The sequence below is a fragment of the Manacus vitellinus genome, unplaced genomic scaffold (genome assembly GCF_001715985.3).
Source record: "Manacus vitellinus isolate BGI_N305 unplaced genomic scaffold, ASM171598v3 scaffold_3_pilon, whole genome shotgun sequence".
In the NCBI taxonomy this organism is placed as follows: Eukaryota; Metazoa; Chordata; class Aves; order Passeriformes; family Pipridae; genus Manacus; species Manacus vitellinus.
The window spans coordinates 24,154,350-24,177,445 of NW_021940535.1; the positions used below are offsets into that span (position 1 = coordinate 24,154,350).

Sequence of the window (23,096 nt, forward strand, 5' to 3'; positions counted from 1 at the left end):
GATAATGCCCCCATTAATTTCACTATCACTTGTGCAATGCATATTACTTCCTCTGAAGCACTTCACTAAACCCTTACAATTTCAACAAGCAAAATTGCGAGCTCTCAACAGTGGCCTTATTGCTGGTATTAGAAAAAGCCTGCAGAAATCTGTTCCCTTGGTTTTAAGATAATGAACCTTTTGACATTTTGATAGATGCTGGGCATTGTTACTGAGCTTTAGAAACTCTTACAGGGGGTACAGAGCAATTCCCTTATGAAAAAAGGAGCAACATGTGGTAGATATCACATCAGTTTTTTAACTGATTGGTTCAGTGGGTAAATGCACAAGCCTCTCACCTTGTGAGGCCTGAGCTTAAATTGAGCACAGTGAGGTCACAGATGTATTAACCTGGTATTCTCACTATTGTCTGTGGGGAATAGTAATCCTAAGTATAGAGCCACAGAGCCCTATACAATTGAATATAGTTTGTATAATGACCATTATTTAGTCACAGGGGGCACAAGATTACATGAGCATGGAGAAAATTGCCCTCTGGCCCTCATCTAGTCAAAAGGTAGAAAACAGTACAAAGGAAACCTGCATTATGCCAAGCAGAGGAATGCTCAATCGAGAAATTTCTTCATACTGTAGTGGTTATGGCCTTACACTTTTCATCCACCCCATTGCCATGCATCTGGTGGGGGTGGAAGAAACTTTAGAACTTGAATCTGCTGCCAAAAATAAACTGCGCTCAACTTTCCCATAGTAGTGCATACTCCATTGTAGTGACAGATGACTCCAGAAGGCTTTGTTCTGTTTAGTAGAAAAAAAAATACACCCCTACATGCTTGTGTGTATGAGAACATACACACAAGCATATAACCATATATAGATTTTTCTTCATTTCTAGCCCTGCATGCTCCATTTCACTTTTGAGCTCAATTTTCCTTTCTTTGTTGGGAGGACAGTTGCAAGTTGCTTCTGTTGCGAGTGAAGCAAGTAAGAGGCTTACCTAATGTCTCAGTATCTTCAAGTGGGTCTACTCTGGAAGCCAGAATGAAAAACACAGGACTGGTTGAGCTGGACTGCTCACTTAGCATTTTGCTAAATCCATCCTTGCGCTTTCCACATAGCTTCAGCCAAGCTTTTCTTCCACAAAGTTCCTATGCATATGACAAAACATCCACTAAACATGTTCTTTGATGTTCCTTGATAAAAAATGTTCCTTGATAAATGCTTCAAGTCTGCACCATTGCAGACTTGAGCATCTGACAGTGATGGTCATTTCATCAGAGAAATCATGAGAAGGCAGGAAGGGAAGCAGGTGATGAAGCAAGAGGGAAGACAGTCATTCCCATTTCCCTGTGGGATAGGGACCACATGACAGAAAACAGCAACTTCTGAATGAAAAAGGCCTCTTCAATAACTGAATCGATGAAGTCATTATATGCAGGCAATAGTGGCACATAAAGCCAGGGCAGTTGGGCAAAATAAGCACCCAGGACAAAAATTGCATTCTCAGAAGTCATATAAAAAGGGGAAAAAACTGTGATGGTGTGATGTGGAGGAATAGTTTTGTAAGACCATCACTTGGGATCAAAAATTAAAACAGTACAACTGGAAAACAACTGGGAGGAGATTGGTCAGTATCCACAGCTGAATCTTTCTTTGTATCACAGAATTTTCAAAAGGGAGAGCTGAAAAATCATCATCCTGTGGAGTTACCCACCTAATACAGCCCTAATACCATAATGAAAACTAACACTGAGAAATACAGTTCTAGATATTAACAGGATAGCTTACTGCATGTCTATTTATGAGTAAGTACTCTCCCCTGGTACCTCTATGCAAACTAAAAGAAATCACAAATCTCCAAATATGCTGTGACTCATGTCTCAACACACTACCTCTTCACAAACTCTGCACCAGCAGACCAGGCTAGGAAGGACCACAGTCATCGATCTCAAATTCTGTTTGACCACCCAGTTTTCTTTCCTCTTAAGATCTGAGTTTTGTCAGACAAGCCACCACCCTTACACACACTTACCCTGAAAGATGTACCCTCAGATTTCATACCTCAGAGTGTATGTCATTCTGTCCTAATGGACAGCATTATTTGTTTCTCAAAAGAGGTTTGTTTTTTTTTTTTTGTCTATTCCTGGGGGAACTTTTCCTTTTCTGGACATTCTGAGTCCACTCACTTCTTCCATTTCTTGGTGGATCTTTCAATATCTTTATCTACCCCACTGAACACATCCATCACTGCCATAGCCTGGAAGTATGCCAAAGACATAAATACAGATGATGTACTTTCTGCATGATGACTGAAAAAGGATGACACTGATACTTTTTGAGGTATGTAAAAACCCTAGTTTAACCAATTATAAGGGACTCAGGACTTGCCTTAAACTACTAAATTACATATCTATACCCACAAGCACAGATACATAAAAATAATATTATTTATAAAAGTTTACTGTGGTTGGTATTGCCATACTGTCTGCTTACTGTTAAACATCAAGATACAATAAACTGGAAACCCTGTATGGGACATTTACTACAGTAAGGAGTGGCAAGAAATAAAATTGTATTTTTAGGGGCTGGAAAATTATGGCAAAATAGAATTTCCTCACAAAGTACAGTATGAGACGTCTAAGGAAAAATGCACCCAAATAGCAAAGAAAACTCCTTTTTGAAAGCATCACTAGTTTTACTAAAAAAAAAACCCAGTAGAATGTATGACTTTATTTGAAATTGTCTAGTTGAGGCATGTGTCCAGAAATAACACCAAAAAGAACTGAAAAGCAATTTTCCCAAACTACTCTAATGACACTCCATCACTGAGTACTTAGGAAGTCAACAGGACTCACATGTGTTCAATTCTGAATCGAAGAAGGAAATCCAATTCAACAAATTCTATCTCTTTACTTCTTAGAAGAATCTTGACAGCACACAAAATTTAAAAAAGTCGTCAGACTTGCCTCAGAGCCTTCCAGTACAACTGAACCCTGATTTTTCCCAGGGCATACAGATACTAAAATTAAAAGGAAAAATAACAGCCTGAATGTGATATGGATATGTATTATTTACTTCTTACTTTACATACCAGATCAACCCTAATTATCCAAACATAAGCAGCTAAGTCATGGTATTTATCCTCAAAATAGCTTCATGAAATCATTGCAGCATTTTAAATGAAAAGAATTACATGAAAGCATCTTTGGAATTTCTGCAATTATTGATACTGAAGCAGCAGTCATCTTGTGCCAGAAACTGCACAGCCGTAGGGTTTGAGCACAGAGGCATCACTTTATAGTGAAGAAACTGCAAACCAAATAAATGTCAGCACCACCAATCAGAGATTTTTCCTCATCTGAAAAACTGTTTGGGCCAGAAAAATGAGGTTATCTTTTTCAAAAAGTCCTTGGCTTGTGAAAAGAAAGGTTGAATATGTGACAACTTTTCTCAGGTTAGAGATACAACATTGAATATCCCCTGATATTTCAGCCTATTTAATTGCTTTGTGGAAAACACATTGAAGGCCTGAAAGTTAATACAATTATTTTTATTTATTTGAATTTTGATTTTCTACTCATAAGATAATTGGTTTCTTACAGTAGACTTCTAAGAAGAGGTGACCTGAGAAGTCTAAAATGCAAGGCACTTCTGCCAAGAGGCTTTTGAGGAAACTTTCAGCAAACCAGGGGTGAGGGTTGCAAACAGCAATACTCTTCTGCTTCCTTATTTAACTCAGCAAACAAAATCTCTCACTTAAGCAAGCTGGTAATTTTGTAGTGGGTGATCTCCCTTACTCACAGCATTAGATCATTTGGTAGATTTACTGCAGTGATTTGTTTATACAGAATTTCTCCAAACTCTTCGTTCCTGACTCTGTGGGATGGCTTAACACCAGGGAAGGTGAACCTTGCAAGCCCAATCAGAAAACACTGTCAGAATGGGAACAGCCAACAAAGAGACCTGTGGGAATGTACCGTGTTATGGACCAGCTGGAGACCACATTGTGGTCTTTCCTCAAACACACAGCCCTGAAAATGTAAACATCTGGTACAAGTAGTAACTAACATATCAGGCGTCACTGCTGGACACAGAATTTTGTTCCTTGCATGAAATAAATTTTGTTCCTTGCATGAAATAAATTTGAAACCAATTATGCAAAACTGGTAGATGGGGTTGATGCTACCTGGGCTGATACAGACAAAGTAAGGAATGGATGCTCTTACGGCTATTGGTCTGTAGTGCTCCCTTGTCATGTTAATCTGAGCTTCATTTTCTTTGGCTTCAGCTATTTATAGGATGACTGTTGTCTCATTTATTTTCTGGTGTGCCATAATTATCCCACACAATTACCATAACATTCCTATCCATACAGGAAAGAGTATGGATATACTCTAGAAAACTGACTTTATTTCAGACAGCAGTAAATACTTCAGGTAACCAAGCTTCTTATCTTAGACAAATATTAGGGAATGACTATTCTCTGCAATACGCCTGTTTACCTCTGAAAACATGGCAATCATATACTAATACATTTGTTCAAATTTCATGCTATTTATTAATTTTATGATTAGTAATTCAAGCACCTAAAAACCTCAAATATGTGACAACTACATACAATACATATGAAACCATGAATATGTGGGAGGACAGTCCTTTCTGGATAAACAGGAATTCGACTATTCCTTATTCTAGCTCATAAAAATGTTACACCAAAAATGATTAATAATACATATTTTACAGTGACCTTAAGCTGTTAAAAAATAGTTCCGTTGTTATTACCTTGTGTTGTATTTCTGCTGAAGTTGACTTCGTTATTTGATTTTCTTTACAAGTGCACTGTCATCTAAGAGATTGCCTCAGGCAGCTGACAGCCTGAGCAGCATGTCATCCTCCAGCTGCTGGAGCTCATTCGTGAAACCATTCTGCTGCTTGGCCAGGCCTCTGATTAGCAGAGGGAATGAAAACACTGTATTTAAACAACCACAGCAAGAAATAGTTTCATAGCATTTGTGAGCTATATTTTCACTTTAATTTCATCAGATGATTTAATTTAATTTTTGAAAGAGACAGTTTATCTTCTGTCCCAGTATACTAGATCTAAGGTTCTGGACACCTATAGAGAGAAGGACAAGGTTGTCATGGACCAGAACTTTATCTCTCTGCTAGGGTCCTTCCTCCTGAGACTGCACAAAAGGACTGGGATCTTGCCAAGAGATGGCAAGTGGTAATCTATGTGGCAGCTGAGGAAACCATAGAATAGCACAAGGCTGGAGAACCTCACTTTGGCAGCAAACATAGTGGGAAAACTTTTCTGCTGGATTGACCTTCTGACAGTGAAAGAGCTTGACTAGTCTTATGGGGAGCTCTCAATCAGACTCTGACCCTCACACCAAAAATCCAAGGTGATACAGGTGTTGTAAGCATACAGTCCCAGCTAGAACAACGTGCAGATGCAGAGGAAAATGGACAGCTGTTTTCAGATTGTGTTCCCAAGTATATGGCTTTCATTCTTCTAGAGGTAATTAAACTCTCTGAGTTTGCCCTTGCATGAAGCAACAGTACCTCAAACAGGTGTAACAAATCTTTGCAGATGAAGTTAGTAAATTACATGAGATAACTGGAAAGACACAGTAGAGAAATAGGAAGTATTCTTGTTATCAATTTCACAGCCCTAAGTATTTTTTATTTCTTTTTTTATCTCATAGATGACAATCTGCCCAAAGTCCTTTCTATAACCACCTATAAAAGTATTTCTCCTCATAGGTTACTATACATTGGTACGACTGCAGCAGCCACAGAACTGCATTCTTGCAGGGATAAATTGTGATCTATTAACCAAATATCCCAGCTCCTAACAGTGCCATCATATCCTCTTATGGACTGGCATGAAATTTTATTTACATTTATTGGCTTAAGATCACTGAAGCAGAAAGCACTGCAGAGGGTTTTAATCCCGCATTGTAAATTAAATGCAACGTACAGAGCAAACCAAGCAGTAGAGAGAAGTGTGGGAATAATATCACAATAAATTTTAATTTCTAGGAGAGCTTTAGGTCAAGATGAACCCTGTGGGAGCGTAGATTTGAGCAAATCAGTAGAAGTACTTTCTACACTTTGCAGAATCTGACCCTTAAATTTTTCTGATATATGGGGTACTAACAATTACTGTACAGCCAATTCAAACAGGCATATTAATTATAGCCTTAAAATCTGGGAACAGGCAACAGACAAACCAAAAGATAGCCTTTACCTTATGTTTTTCTAAGTCCTGCCTTTCAGGACTAACAACCTCAGCCAACAGCTGGTCTTCCAGCCTGTCCTCAGTGACAGAGAAATTAATGAGGGTGGCCTGAGCCTGCAGTTCTCGCTTGTAGTGAGTGTTAGCCAGCTTAGTGTGAAGGATGAGATGGAAATTCTTGTTGAATTCCCATTTTTTTCTCTTCAATCTTGATATATCTGGGAAGGAATAAAATGCACGAGAATGGGCATCTCACTGAAAACCCCGTAAGTATCTCAGATTGAAAAAGATGGGTACTGCATGATCTTGGCAGCATAGAAAATGGATACAAACCAAACTTTATGTGCATGCAACTTAAGAAACGAAATGAGGATGATTGAACACACCAAAATTCTATGAAGAATACACAGAGTATTTCTTAACTGGCATAGTTTAGTTTGCATATACAGCAGACACAGGGAGATTATTCACTGCTGTCCTGAAGAGTCCATGGCTTAGGGATGTCTATTGTCATTACTTACCACAAACTTAGCTAAGTTTTCAAACAAACCCTAATGAGATAGTTGTTAGTTTTTACTACAATTTCCTTAAATATAGCTCACTTCTCCATGTTCTGAAATAGCTCAGCAGTAAATCCTAAGGAACTAAGCAGATACATATTTATAGCAAACTGATAGTGACCAGAGGGGACAGAATGGCTGGTGACTGAAACAACAAAAATAATTTTTTTAAGGTAGTCTACTAAATGTTTTGTTCCAAATCAATTATTTGCTGGGTGAAAGAATGAGTTATACTAAACTCATTTTTTACTCACTGAATAAAATCCCTTACCCAAGAGATGTCATTTCCTGATTCCTCGTCTTGAATGAAAGGTGCCAGCCTGTCCTATACAGCAACGCTGCTACTGCTGAAGTACCATTTGGAGCCCAGCAGTCAGGCAACATAAAGTTCACCTTCCTACGTCTGTGGCACAGTATCAAAAAAAAAAAAATAAAATTGAAAGACTGCTTATAGACTGCAGTGTGTGCTCTGTGTCTGGTCTGGTGTGGGCCACTGACACAGCTTTTTATCATCTACTTCCACAGTGAGCAGTATGTCAATTTTTAGGATTCACCTGCCACGCACGAGCACAAAACCAGTGTTTCTGTACAGCAATGGCTTTGAATGTTCTCTGACAAGAAAGAAGATTCAAATATTAGTAACAAAACTGTTAAATAAAAGATCAATAGAATTTTTATACCATGGAACAAAGGTAGCCACAAACTCTTCACAAAATTCAAACATGCATTTGGTAACTCAATTTTCAAAGTGATTGCAATAGTATAGATACTAAACACTTTAAACACAACTCAGGAAAGTCACATCAGAACATGAATAAAATAAATACTTTCTGTAAAAATTTTAACATTGCATTCTTTCAAGTCTATCACAAGGCATTACTGGAGTCAGGGACATACATTTTAGCTCTGAACATCCTTGCCTGCTTCTGACATGCCCTTATCCAGAAGACAGTCTAAATGAAATGGTGTGCTGAGATCCTTCTGCATTTCACCAAGGATCAGGAAGAAATGATAGTTACTTATTATATACTGCAAGTGAATTCCTAAAAACAACCCTAATATGTCTGGTGCTAGGAAACCCATGACTCTACAATACTCAAATTCAGACGTGTATGGCGTTATACTGCCATGCCAACTACTGAAGATGGGTTTTTCAGGTTTATGTGTGTATAATAGTGAAATAATTTAGCCATACAGTCACGTCCTTCAGATTATACAACCTTTGTCAGGTGGACATGAATTCACTGTCCAGTTCTGCAACATGGTCTCCACAGCTTTCAAAATTGGCTACAGCTGGAGGGAACAAAACAGTAGAGCTTGACATGGAGAAAGCAATTTTCCTTTGCTTTCATTACACACATAGGGATGAGACAAGAAGAGATCTGACAAAAGACAAGTTCTTCAGTTTGTTTTGTCAGGAGAAAAACCTTTGCTAAGGGAGTCACACCACATTTCAGAAGGTCTATACTAAGCTTTGGAGTTCTGGATTCAAATACGTCCTTTATGGGTTCTCAATTCACAGAAGCACTAAATTTCTAATTTCTGCGATTATCACCTATGAAAGGCAAAAACTACATAACGACTCAGTGGGTTTTATTACTGCAGCTGTTCTAGGATTTCTGTTAACTACAGATTTGGGAAAAAGAAATATTTTGTTATTGCTCTTGCACGGTTCAAGGAGTATATGCAACAATGATAAACACAGAGGTAGGGTAACCCAGTAGGACGACTTCATTTTATTCAATGAAATGTTTCTGTTTAGAGGTTAATTCTGGATTATGAAGAAATGTAACAATATAGGCACTAATAGTGGAAATCCATGATAGAAGGAATATTAAAAGATGGTCACCAAAGAAATTTCTAAAAACAAATTCTACTTTAGGCAATGTTTTCTTCATAATCTTCTATTCCATCAGGAAAGGCAGATAGAATGGATGGAATTAATGTACCACTCTACCCAGGAATAGACAGAGAATCTTTCACATGAGTTCAATCTCACTCTTATTCAAGAACATACAAAGTAAATTAAAGAGAGATTCCTCTCCATTATTTTTTTCTTGTAGATTTTGAAATAAAGTAGATTAAGGGATTCAAAAGAGATTCACAAAGCACTTTAAAAATTCTGTATACACCTTGAGGAATAAATTGTTTTTAGCAAAAGCAAATATAAAGCCAAATAAATTCCAGAATGTAACATGAGTACTAAATTCTCAGCTATAAGAAGACTAGGAATAGTGCCACATTTGTTGTGATCTGTCAGAATTTGATTTATTGACACAAAGACATGCTATTCCCTTCCGCATGTCCTGCCTAAGGTAAAAATGCCTAGGTCTTTCAAAGAGAGGATCTCATGAACGTGAAAAAATTTTGAGTATAAGAACCTGACTTCATATCATGAAACAGCTTGAGAGTACCTTCCAGGGCAGATGTTCTCCAAAACAAGCCATGACTGTAAATGGCAGAATGGTGGCATAGCTTCCTTCAGCAAGATGTTTTGGATCAGCTCAGTAAGATTAAAAAGAAGTGGTAAGTTCTTGGACAGCAAAGGAAAGGGAAACAATATTTTTCAGTGGGAAGAAACAGGCATAAACGCATTTTCTGAAGGAGCCTTCTTTCAGTTCCTGCTGCTTAAAATTAAAAGCTTCTGGAACCAACTTGCAAACTCCAACAAGTAATTTAAAGAATGAAGTTGAATAAGTCAGGTGAAAAAAGTGCAGAACAGAGCTTTTACTAGGCAATCTCAGCAGGCAAACTGTGCAAGTTGGTCAAACTAGTTCAGTGGGAAAAGCACTGCCTTGAAGTTGCACAGCCGGTGAGACGTTCAAGGCAAGGAAAGCTTCTCCCTGTGGAGAAAGCGAGTGAATTGTCTTGCTGTTTCATGAATAATAGTCATGCCACATAAGAAGGGAAACTTGTTCATACAAGCTACATTTGCACATAAATCAAATTTCAAGACATCTTAAAGAATTTTGTAATAACCTAATCTTGCAACTGAAGAGACATGACTACCTCTTTGTGACTGTGCAAAGGATCTGAGCAGGTGTAACAGCTCATGCTACAGCAAAAAGGAGACTTATGAACAATAAATTTATTCCTCTGTCTTCTCTCCTATGAGTCAAAATGACATTGATCTATTATAATTAATACTCATATTCAGTGATCTCCAAAACAGTGGTGCTGCGGAGACAGGATAGGAAACACATAGGTAAAATTCAAATAATAAAGGCCATCCAGACCAAACCAATTTAATGGCATCATTCCTCTTATAGGAGGTGAGGGCCAAAATCATACACCATTGTAGAATTGGTACCTGATTACTTTTATGCCTTAACTTATCTGCTTCAAAAAATCTCAGCATTTGCATTTTGAATCATTGCTGCATACATTGCTAATACATTGGACCCAAATTTTACTTACTTTTTTCTTGTGTCCTTCATGCTTATATACAGCTATGTATTACAACTGATTTTTTTTTTAATTATTTTATTTTTTCCTGCTTCTTAAAGCAAATATCCTGAAATATTTTAGCAAAAAATCTTATCATTTTAAAGCCATTTTGAACATAAGGCCACAGTCTAAAGTGCATTGTTGCCTTAAATAATCGCTTGGGAGCCAAAAAATTACTCACCAGGCACCAGCAGAGATAAGGTAGAGAGCAGTTTTAACAGAAGGCCTTCAAACCACGGGGGTACAGATGCACGTGCACGCCATGTGTCTGGGGGGCTCCACAATTTAGGGTACAGTCCATCCAATCCCAGATCTATTCACCCCCAGTTCTGCCCCCGGCATGCTCCTCTGGAAATTGAGTCAGGGGCCTCTAAGACTCCCCCTTCCTCATCTTCCTCTTTGTCACAGCACGTCCAGTCCTTGGAGCCCGTCCAAGGTTCCGTGTTTTGAAGGTTGCTTTGTCTGTTGGTGTATCTTGTTGTTCAAGTCAGGGTGCAAATGTTCTTCAACAGAATGAAGGCCTACCTTCAGGGAAGTCTAAACAAGCTAAAGGAATTTAGAAAGTTCAATATGAAATGGGGAAAAGGGTTTGGGTAAGTGGAAACTCCTGTGCTAAAGTGTAAGGGATTATACAGCTACATTAAAATCTACATTTACTACACAACTACTTCTAAAATCTACAAAAAGCTAAAAATCCAAAAAATCCATAGGCATCACAGTAAGAACAACGGAGCATCTTTGCAGCTCCAAAATTAAAATTAAAAATGTATCCAAATTTGAATACCTTTAACTTGTTAGGCTTTTAAATATATACTAAGGTGCTTAAGCATGAAGTCTGTTTTTCAGAGATAACGAGTACCTGCAGTTCACCCTGCAGTCACATGGTTTTGAGGAAAATATAAATTATATCCACGTGAAGTTCTTAAAGGCTGAGAATTTCTTTTGCAGGCTTCATTCAGAAACAATACCAGGAGCTGGTGTTACAGAATATCCAAGAGTCCAACATAAGAACCATCTTGGTAAACAAGAAAGGGGAAAAGTACTTTCATGAAGCTGCTTCACAGATCAGCAAGTTCTCTAATAAGAAGGCTAGTAAATGTGCTTTGGAAGGAGTACAAGTTGATAAATCTCCTTTGCTATGCTTTCTGTCGATTAATATGATAAGATATATTTTACTTAAAATTAGGATTGTCTGAAGCTCGGTGGATTTAATTATTTGCAATTATCCAGTTGTTGTCAGTATGTGGCCATTTTATGACAGTGGTATCTACTGTGTGGGTCAGGTTCAACTGTACATCTTTTCAAACACAGAATTAATGTACTATTGATGAAACCATTACTAGAACCAAATTAAAGTCTGGGCTGATGTATTGGTCCATGGGGTGCTGTCAGACATGAAAGGAGTAATTAGTATTCATTACTTCATACTCTGCAACATTCCAATTATTAATGAACTTCAACTGCTGGACTGCACCATATCTATCACAAATACCTTTCTAGTCTTTCTTTATTAGGAAAAAAAATTCAAAGTACCTGACACAACTACTAAAACAAACAAATGACAGAAATGAATCCAGAATGAGGAAAACTCTGCGTATTTGGTAATAAAGGGGTATATATATTACTAGTATCCCACAAAGGAGACCTGTGCATCTTCAGTGAGGCACAGAATGCTAGGTCATGTAATGCTGCCTAAAATATTCAGCAGAAGGACCTATTTTTAATAGCTTCATATATTTGCATTTGTATCTATGTGCACAGCTCTCTTGTGCTACATGGAAGCCTTTGCTAAGGCAAAACTATATTGCTGTGACCCTTGTCCTTTTCAATCCAATTTATTTCTATTTCTATTCCCTCTCTCTTGCCTTAAAAATCTTTTAGCCTGTGGAATTTCTGATCTCTCTTTTTGATCAGTATAATCCTAATTTCTGGTAGAGTTTCTTCACTATGGATTATAAAGCAACCTGTATGGTCTTACTCTGAAATATTTCAAATACCACTATAGAAAAATGTAACAAAGAGGGATCATTTCAAGGTCTCACAGTGCAGAGCAAGAGTGCATCTTCCAGGAGTTTCATGTATGCAAGGAGATTTGAACTAGATTTTCTCTGCAGTCACCAATGCATGAAATATGGGAGAAAGAAGGGAAAGAAAGCTTGGGCAATTTGTCCAAAACTAGATACTATTTTTATTTATCCTTTTTTACATATTTTCTCTTTTGACAATCTGAAACTGTGCAAGCACTCTAAAGACTTTGAGTAGCATTTGAGACCCATTCAGAAATGCTTCAGGAGTATCTTTGACTTTATATTAGAATAAACACCACATTTTTCAACACAAAAAATCTAGCTTGTTGATGTGTTGTTTGCAAACAAGACTATAAGAATCTTTCAGAAAAAAATAAATTCATATTTGAACATAAACAATAGCATAGCATTTCAGTTCATCAGATGAAACATTTGATGAGGTTACCAAGTGTACTCTCATGCAACCACAAAGCAACATTATTATTTAGGTTGACAGCTGCATAGAAGACTCAAAAATCACATTGGAAGTTTCTGTGAAAAGTGATGGAAGACATTACAGACTGAAATTCTCTTTCACCGAGTACAAGCTTCTTTATTTTTCCTATTATCATCCTGAAAATGTGTATCTAAAGGTATCTAAATTAGATCTTAGGAAATATTTTTGATGACATTTTCTAAGTTTGACAATAATTTTTCAAAATCTAGGGCAAAAAAGGGGCATGTGAATGAAAAATGAGATTACAGACACTCCAAAAGGGTCAGAACACAAGGTTACCCTCCCTTGTACCATCTACCACTCCTGCCGCTGCAATGTCAGACCAGAGAAAACAAACTAACTCAGCTTTGAATTTGAATCTCCTACTTGAATGGCCACCTACAAACCTCTGGGGTGGGGATCACAAGGCTGGCAGAGCTGTAGCCCTTTCATTGGGAGGGGGAGATCAGAACAGTCCCTGAACTGGGGTATTTGGAGCACTCACATGAGAAATGGGGTATGTGAGTTTTGTTGCTAACAGCCTATGTTTCTAGGTAAAACTGAGGAGACATTAGCACCACCATGACATCTGCCTCAATGGATTTGTGAGCATGATCAACTGGACTGGTTTGATGCATGGAAGATTGGCAATACCAACGTAAGCCATCTTTGGCTTACTCATTTCTGCCCTTCTGCCCTACGTTCTACCATATTAGTTTTTCCTCAGTAGCTTTACTCGTTTGTTTTGGTTTGGGTTTTTGTTTGTTTGTTTGCTTTTGGTTTTGTTTCTTATTTTTTCTTTTTAAACCAGTTCATTGATTTATTTCATGGGGTGGCCCAAAAAGCAGTTATGGTAATTCACTGCAAAGCAGAGGCACAGCTTTCTAAAGCAGATTTTGCAGCTGGAAACCCCTATATTGTTAAATCCAAATCTAGCCTGTAATTTCCAATATTTTCCCTTTTGCTACAGATGCCTAACAAGAAAATTAAATACTTTCTTTTCTTTTGAGCCAAACTATAATATTTGCTCGTCCTTGTTTTAACCCTTTTTTGGAGTAAAAAAAAGTAAAGATTTCCACCTTAGTTTGAGAAACACATACGTCTGTACTGTATTTTGAGTTCAATTTGCAAACTGAGAATTTTGCTATCTAATCAGATGCAGATATAAACATTTTTATATCCACTCATCACCAGTTTTTAGTCATTGCATTTTAAAAAGAAATAATTTATTTCATGAAGTGTTATGAAGCAGTAAGCAAAATGTGGCAATCAAAGCAATATAGATCCAGTTGTCATGGAAAAATTATGATTACTCAAACATATGTACCTTCCCTTTTTAACTATATGTCTTCCAAGCAGGGGATCAAGTATGGGATCAATAGATTCACCCATGTTTTCAATTAGTACAGTCTCATCAAAAGCCAAAGCTCTTTCAATGGTCTTCAGAAAACTTGACCTGAAAAAATAAATAAATAAACCCCTCAAATGTTAGATAAATGCTGGTTATCAAAAGATTTCATTTATATAACAAAAATGTAGACTTTTCATAAAAGAGCATTATTAACCCATGCAAAACTGCTCACAAAGAATTTCCTAGTGGTTGAGAGTTTGACAGTCTTGAGTTCAACATTTTTCAACCTATGCTCTTGCTAGTCCTCATATTAAACAAAAAATATATTGCTGAGGCTTTTCTTATAAGTAAATATGAGGGTACAGTCCCACGTTGAAGATACTGGAATTAACATAGAGATGTTGGGGGAGCACATATGTATTTCATCTTTTGTTATTATTTTTACATTTTATGTTTTTGTGTTACAGCTTTTGGTATATCCTCATCTAAACAATAAATACTTTCTCGAAGGGTTAGAATCTGAATAGCTTGGGAGAACTCTGTTTCCACAGGCATGGAAAAAGGAGTAGATAAAAATGTAAGGATAAGTAAGCAGACAATACAGCTTCACATAGCAGGGTATTACAGGGTCTAAATGGAAAAAATCACAATTATTTGTATGGGTTGGAAAAGAATGAAAAACAAATCAAGGCAGGTGAGGGAAAAGAGCTCATCCAAAGCAGATGGGTTAGATGATTAAGATGTATTTAAAAAATCAGGCATTGCTATGAACATTTACTGCGTTGTGTAATTGTGTGTTATATCTGGAATTTAGTACAATAAACTTTGAAATGGAGCATTATCTCCCTAAATCTAAGTAAAGATAAGAAAATATATGAACAGATCAATTACATGCTAGTGCTATCAACTTACATATAATTCAGTAATATTTTGCCTTGGATGCTGCACAGTGGGTTGAATCTTTCCCTCTGTGAGGTGCACATGCTGTGTTCTGCTAACTAAAGTGTACAGGATAAGTAAGGTCATATCATCCAGCTTTACATCTTAACGATTGAAAAAGCAATTTACCCTTCAAAAGAAGTGCACCTCAACCTCCACTTTCTTTCCAACCTCCACTTTATATCCTCCCCAACACTTGCAAATAGCAAGTTTCCTTTCAAGCAACTTTTTAAATGGAAAATGATGCTATGGATAAATAAGCAGAGTGTTGCAATATTTCAAGTCTTTAGGTAAGTGCATTCCAACAAACACTAATCCCTTACAAAAATTAGGGGAACTTGAGGGCAGTAAACATGAAAACCAATTCTTCAGCGCGCACATACCCTTTCTGTCCTAGACGTGTGACTTAAGGTCAGCTCCGCATGTATTCTTTATCCATTTAATTCCCTGTTGCTGGGGATCTATCATCAGGGGTCAGCACTCGCAGTTTCTTAGAGAAGTGGCATTTTCTGTTGGCATCCTATCACCAGGCAGTCTCTCGTTACTCCATGCTGCAATCGTAGCATCATCCGTCACTGTGGCAATTGGGTCCAGGCCCTCCATCACAGGAAAAGGAACCTTCTTGAATCAGAGTGGAATATAATCATCCAGCAAGGTTACCAAGTAGCAAGACATGACTCAGTGCAATGCACAAGAAAATTGGGTTGATATAATTAAAGTAAGGCAGAAAAGTAAGGAGGATCCCTGTGGAGTTTCAAATGCAAAAGAATATTCTAGGAAATGTGATGAGAAGCAGTTTATCATATTTATCACAGATTCAAAAAACCGTGTTTTCTCTTAAGATATTCACTTCATAAAAATATTTATAGTTCAATAATATTAAAAAACCACTGTATATTATAAATTTCAGTGTATCTTGATAGTGTAAATTCAATACTTATGTATGCTCTCAAGTAGCTATTTCTGGAACATAAATCAGTATTTATCCACACAAAAATTATAAAAACAGGATTCCCAAGGCATCTTATTAATATAGTTCAGCTATGCTCAAAAGCCAGAGAATGGGATGATCTCTGAGGGCAGAGGCAGCCCTGGAGCTCCCTGTGGGGTGCCAGGTACAGCAATGCTCTTGTGTGAGCGCCTGTTCACTAAGAAGGAAGCTGTGATAGAGCAGCCATCAGACAGTGATGCTTGTTGGATGCTAGACTGTCACAGGCATTTACAAGGAGATGAAATCAAAAAGAAATGGACCATCTGAAATCAGTGCTTACCGAACAGGTATGGGTGGGAAGGGAAGTGCCTAATGCAGAGTAAGAGAGAGTGAATAACTAAGTTGGAAAAAACAAAAGTGGCTCGTGGAAGCATAACAGAAGCTCTATACCAGATGCCTGGAATTGATCTTTTACTTGCTGAAGCAAAGGGCAAACCCCCACCAATTCCTTCATGGTGTTATCCCAGACTTCCTTATTTGTGGGTTTTGGATTGAATTCAAAACCTATAAATAAAGGAAAACATCATCAGTATTAAGCCTGAATAATCTTCTCTCCCATTCAGAAGTGTCTTAAAAACTCTTCCATCAAAATTTTCCTCCTCCCTGGACATGTCTAGTCCTCAGACTAGAGCTCCAGACTAGACTGGAGCATCTTTTAAAAGTACACACTGAAACAAAATAACCCATGTATATGGGTGGTCATTTAAATTAAAAGCATTACATATATTTAATTTGAGCCAAAACTGCATGATTATTAGTAATAAGAATGGCACCACACCTCTAGTGCAGTTTCTGTGGCACAATGTCATATTATTACAAAATGCATACCACCTTAAATTGTCTAACCCTTGATTCTATTCCCTGAACCCAAAATAAACCTAACTTTTGATGAATTTGCTGAAAATACAGGAACAAAAGTCCCAACAGGCACACACTGCCCTCTGCAAGCATGCAACATATCTATCTTCCATGTGTAATACATTCATCTAAATATATCAAAAGACTGAAAACATGATTTGTTTTATCTCTGGACTGTAAGGCAAGTAATACAATCATTTCTATGAGCTGAAATACTTCCTTGTGAAAAACACTAGCACTGGGGTGTTATCAGGGTTCCTAATATTAATTTTCACACAATGCAAGGAAAATATTTTAACATATAGATACCTCTATTGTCACTGTATCTGCACAAAGCTGATACTTTATGGTATAGAACAACTTGGTGTTCCTTCTATACATGACTATTAAGAAACAGTATGGAAATATAGGCAACACAGTGAATATAGGAAACAAGTAGGAAGAGGTGATGAGCATTTGCAGCAGCAAGGAAGAAAGGAATAGTCCAAGGCTTCACAAGTAAGGAGAAAGAAAGCTTTGCAAAGACAACCCTAAGGATTAGAACATCCATGCATTTACTGAGTACTATCAGTTTCTCCTTGTACAGAAAAATGGGAATTATCATAACTACATGCTCTTTCTAGACCTGAAAAGCTAAGCAGGATAGGTCTCTCTGTACAGGTCTATCACTTCTTATAACTTTCACTGTTACAAAGCTGTCATAAAGAGCAGACTTCAGCATTGAGAATTGGAAAGGGAAGGGATTTTTTTTTTTTGCCCAAGAGAACCTCTCTCTCTCTCATGCCACTCAGAATATACTTGTAATCTAAAGAAAGTATGTGTGTGTGCATGCATATATATATATATATACACATACATATATATATATACACACATATATATATTAGTGCATATATATACATATATGTGCATATATACATATACTGAAAACAAATACCAGATCTGTACTTCAAATTTTTGAAAGATAGCAACTTTAACAAAGCAGGCTCCTGAGACTCCCATTTTGTCCAGTAAATTTTACTTTTTTCTGCCTTTAGAAAAGGAATACAGAAATGCCCCATCAGTTACTCTTTTGAGAAGGGTCCAAAATAAAAACACAAGTGCTGCTAGTAAGTAAGATACCACGACATAAAGTTTTCTTTTTTGCTTTGAGGTTTCCAACGGACTAACTCAAATACATGTTTTTCAGACTTCAAAGCAAAATTGCAAAACATTATCTCCTGAGCAACATGGAAGTGACAGAATGTTTAATGTTAATCTCCACATTAAAAAGTTGAAGCACACAAAATACAGCAGGAGAAGTACTCTGTCAGCAAGAGATACACTTCCAAAGATTGCAAATGCTGGAAGCAATACATACTTTCTCGTGGTGATTTGAAACTTTTGAAGCTGAAAACAATAGGATAGAACTCTTCATCAAACATTCTATCTACAGACTTTTTTCAGTAATCAGTTTTGTCTAGATCAGATACAGCATGGTGGGCACACTGCAATATAGGCAGCATCTGGTATACTACTGCCAGTGCAAGGATTTCCAGCAACATTCAGAAAAGGTGAAAGAAAAAAAAAGAAAAAGATGTTTTGACCTCAATAAAGATGTAAATTCTACCTTTTTTTCTCATACTTTTTTTCCAAGGGAAGGACCAAGGCAGTAGAGTTGGTGTCCCTGCAGGGGGGATGTAACAGATAATCTTTAGGATCCCTTCAAACCCAAATCATTCTATGAAGACTTGCAGGATTTTTTACTCTTATTTATCTGCCTTCTTTTACCTAATAGCTCCAGATGTTTTACTCAGTTAAGGCTGCAATGATTTGAAATTATAACAGGAGGAAAGATGAGGGTGGCCAAACACACAGGTCACCCAGAGAGGTTGTAGAATTTCCATGGTGCTGGACAACCAGGTTGGGCAGTGGGAGTGGATTATCTCAGAAGGTTCCTTCCAGTTGCAATGATAGTATCAAAGTTCTTCATATATTTTTTTTCCTACAGAGAAACCCAATTTCCCTTGTGCACTCTGGAGAGGTTATCTTAACCACACTTACCCTGGAATATTTTGTATGAATAGTCAGGAATGGTCTCAAATATTGATGATTTCTTATAAGTAGCTATGTGGAAAGCTGTCATTTTATTCCAGTTATGTTATAAAGACAACCTGCCATAAAATGTCAAAATGGTGGCTAAAGGATTTTAGAAAAATGAATGCATCTTCTTTAAAGAAAGTTAATGTTTAAGACATGAATCATCTCTTTTTCACCTGGGATGTGTGCCATGACATAAAACCCAAACTAGCAGTATTTGGCACATTAACCTTTGATTGTTCTGTGTATGCAATTCCCAGCAAAGAAATGAATGTATGCATGAATGCATGTTCAAATAGCTTCAGCATGGAAAGGAAGGTAAAAATTGATCATCCATTAGAGTCATCTTCAAACTGATAAAATTCTAGATGTAAAATTTGAATAGACTGCCATAACATCTCTTCTTTGTTTGTCTTGTTTGAAATACTTCAGATAAACTAGTTTCACAATTTATTCACTTCAATCAGGGAAACCTCAGGAAATCATTCTCCAGTGAGTAGAGGAACTGAAGCAAAGCAAGGGCCAGGATGAAAGAAGGAAAGCACTTTATAAGGACTGTTCTTTACCCATAAAGACACTTGTCTGTATGTCCATGCATACATTTGTTTTTCAGAGCAATAACAGTAATCAAATATTTTTCCAGTCCTTTATATGATGCAATAAAATATCGATGAAAATCTCTGAATAGGATGTATCCTCCATACTTCATATAATTTTGTGTTAAATGCTTGTTTTTTGTTGGTGTCAGCTGCCTAAGAGCTTAAATAATACTCTTAGATGTGCTTGTTCTTGAAAGTTGTACAAATTATAAAATCAAATAACAACTCACTCTCATTTAAAATATAATTTTCTATGTGTATGCAAACAGAGTAACAAACTAATTGTTAAATTTTTATTCATTAAGTATTTTCCATTGATATTTTTCAGAAAAATCAGAAATATTTACTGAAATGGTTAAACATCCTCCCTTGTGAAGACAGTCACAGAATTCTATGATCACAGAAGACTCAGACTCTTTTGTTATAAAAGAGGAATATAAAGTAGCCACTAAGAAAAAAAATGTGTCTTTAATCAAAGTATGTGGTTAAAAGAGCTATCATGTAAATGTTTCACAGTGTAAACACAGGAACTTGGTGTGTGAAGGCCTCCTAAACCCCAATTCCATTCATAAAAGATGCCCAACAAATTACATGTAAAGGACCATTCCTGTTGAAGGCTCTAACAGCAACCTTTGCAATATAGGAGTTTTGTTTTGAAGTGCTTTAGACATCCATTTTTGCCTACAGAAGTTATTGGATTTTTCTTTAAATTATTAACTGAAGGCAACAAGACAATAAATCCATTAATTTACAAGAGGGCTTTTTGATTTATCCATTCTCTCTTCTTGTTGTCACTAACTGGTAAGTCATAAACAATAAAGAGCACCCACCTCATTCTCCAAAATAGCTTTGAAATTTGAAGATTTACTAAACACAGAATGATTGTCTATTTAAATCTTCAGTAATTTTACCATACCAGCCAAGCACCATAAATCACTAGTGACATTGGCTAACAAGAGTTTAAGAGTTGTAACATGCAGTGTAATAAATTTTCAGACAGTTAAAAATCACTATAATTTTATTCTAATGCATTATAGATTGCCTGTAATGTCATCCTGGCCGGGGTGACCCATTTCTAATTTTGAACAGCTGTTCAGCTCGGGAGTTAGTTAATGATTAAATATAAATTGCCTGATTTATTAGTCTGAATGGCTGAGCTTCCAGGTCAATGCTATATAGACAAAATCATCAGTCTTGATGCTTTTCAGAAGTTAACTGTCTCCTCTTCTAGTCAAAAAGAATTTACTCTCAGAGGAAAAGGCTTGACATTCTCAATTAATCCTTTAAAATATTTTTCCCCTTAATTTACAAAATAAAATCACTAATAAAACTTCAGATTTTGGAGATAAACTTCTTTTAACAATGTGTAAATCTTCAAATCCAGGACCTGGAGACTAGCTGTGGGTGAAGGCCATTGACTTCCACAGAGCTTCCAGAGGATTTAGAGGTCTGCAAGGTCAGACCAATGGGGACTGTCTCAGGTGTACTGGGGCAAACAAAAGTTTTCATGTGCAGATCATACATCACCTTCACTGTTTTTCTCCCAAAGAAAATATTATTTACATATTTTACATTTCTAGCATATTAATTTCAAAATCAGGTAAAAAAATTGATCTGCATTGGGTTTTTTGGATAGCTTTATACTCTTTCAATAATTTTTCCAAACTGATTTAATCTTGATTTCTAGCCTCTGCTCAGAGATTTGCAGAAACAAAGATATTCACACTATGAACTTAGAAAGCAAGGTCAGAAGGATTTTAAGAAATCCAACTTAAAATATTTGTTCAGATTGCCTTGGGAACTCACACAATAGTGTGAATATTCTTTGTATTTTCTATTTCCTGTCATATACACTTATTTGTCAAAAAGGACATTAAAATTCTAGATGTTGAATTGAGACAGCATCATTTCTGTAAAGTCCTAAGAGAGACTGCTCAGCAATGGTGGCAATGCTGAGGCTGACTTGAATGGTTACTGGCCATTAAACAGGCACGTGTTAGCTTTAATGATGTTTGTCTGCAAATAAAGCTAATAACCACACTGAAATATATATAATTTTAACATAAATACATTTCATTATTATTTCAAAATTAATAGTTTCTGTAAAAGAGGAAAAAACCAAAAGCAATCAGCAAATAATATCTGACTGGTGCCTTCCACTTATTTGCAATCTAAAGTGCAATAGGGGCAGAGCAGGGCGACTCCATCCTGACCTAGAGGATTATTCAGTCTTTCTGCTCATTAACTAGAAGCTGCCCAGGCTGTCACAATGTGTTCACAGTTGTATATAAATGTAGTGACTTAGTTACCAAGATTTCTCTCTAGTAATCATGCCAAAATCAGTTTCTCAGCAATACTTGATTTTTAGGAGATAAAATTATGGTACAGCACATTTTACTTCTCAGGATTTTGTTGTGAGTTTATTTGTGGTTTGGGGTTGTTTGGTTGGGTCTTTTTTAAAAATTTAAATGATTTCTAATAAGGGTCACCTTGTCACCTTTGTCATCCCCCTCCTGCCTTGCACTCCCCCAGCCTTTTTCCCCACACAGTCTTCAAAAATTTAAGTTTAACCTCATGCTCAACAGAACATTCCAACTATTTGAAAACTCACACTAGGATGACCACTCAGGCAAAATCTTTTTACATCAAGTCAGTTGACCAACCTGCTGGCTAGCTCAGTAATTTTTTTGTTCAGTTCACATCATCTTGACATTGGACTTAGTCTTCAACTGCTTTGTCGAGTGGAGATGTGAGCTTACGCAGAAAAGGGATGGGTAAATAGTATAGCCTAAAGTTTTTTTTGGGGGGGTTTTCTTTTTTTTAATTATTATTATTTTTATTTTAAATAATATATTTTAATGACAATAGTTGTAGACAGTACCTTCAAGTCTGAAGGATGCAAACTTTAGAGGAAAGGTTTTGCTATTCTGTGTTCTTTCTGCAGCTCCTGGCACAATACTCTAACAACAATTTAGGTCAAAACAGTGCAAGAACAGAATTATTATTTTCATTTTGTATATAGGCATGGTGACATAGGATGACTTAGCAATTTGTTCATGGGCAGACAGAATGGCTAGTGGCAGAAAAAAGGCAGATCTCCTGCATGTTGATCTGCACTTTGGCCAAAGACCTTTTACAACATTTCTACGCACGCTGCTCAGAAGGCAGCAACATGCCCCTGCTTTGCTTTCAGGGATTTCATACTTGCACATACCTCAGTGCAAGTTGCCTCAAACTGTTTTATTTCTGTAGAGTAACCACATAGCTAACAACAGGTAGTTCCACTTTAGGACAAAATTTTCCTGTTTCAGGTTTAATGAAAGAACTCCAACAGCAGTAAGGAGTGCATACCTCCACAAAAGCTGGGTGATTTTGCAGGATCAAAGATTTAGATCTCTTCTGCCATGTTTGGTGCTTGAATTGGTGGTGTGCAACCAGGAAATTAAAAAATTATTTATAAATTAAAAATAAGAAGTGAATTGGCAAAGGGGGAAAGCTGCACCTTACAAATTAATACAGAAGGCTGACTTGA

The 23,096-nt window shown here is 36.8% G+C and overlaps 1 protein-coding gene across 1 annotated transcript in view; it reads right to left on the reverse strand.

Moving 5' to 3' along the window:
• Positions 1 to 920: 920 nt before the first annotated feature.
• The window catches only part of DNAH11 (dynein axonemal heavy chain 11), a 76,350-nt gene continuing 54,174 nt past the window's right edge, over positions 921 to 23,096 (reverse strand). Inside the window, 15 exon segments of the mRNA XM_025895405.1 lie at positions 921 to 1,076; positions 1,079 to 1,145; positions 2,059 to 2,083; positions 2,086 to 2,254; positions 2,805 to 2,860; positions 2,863 to 2,923; positions 3,335 to 3,525; positions 4,148 to 4,284; positions 4,775 to 4,814; positions 4,817 to 4,941; positions 5,774 to 5,880; positions 6,251 to 6,456; positions 14,067 to 14,197; positions 15,421 to 15,442; positions 15,445 to 15,658. Coding sequence (XP_025751190.1) covers positions 921 to 1,076; positions 1,079 to 1,145; positions 2,059 to 2,083; positions 2,086 to 2,254; positions 2,805 to 2,860; positions 2,863 to 2,923; positions 3,335 to 3,525; positions 4,148 to 4,284; positions 4,775 to 4,814; positions 4,817 to 4,941; positions 5,774 to 5,880; positions 6,251 to 6,456; positions 14,067 to 14,197; positions 15,421 to 15,442; positions 15,445 to 15,658 — 1,707 coding nt within the window.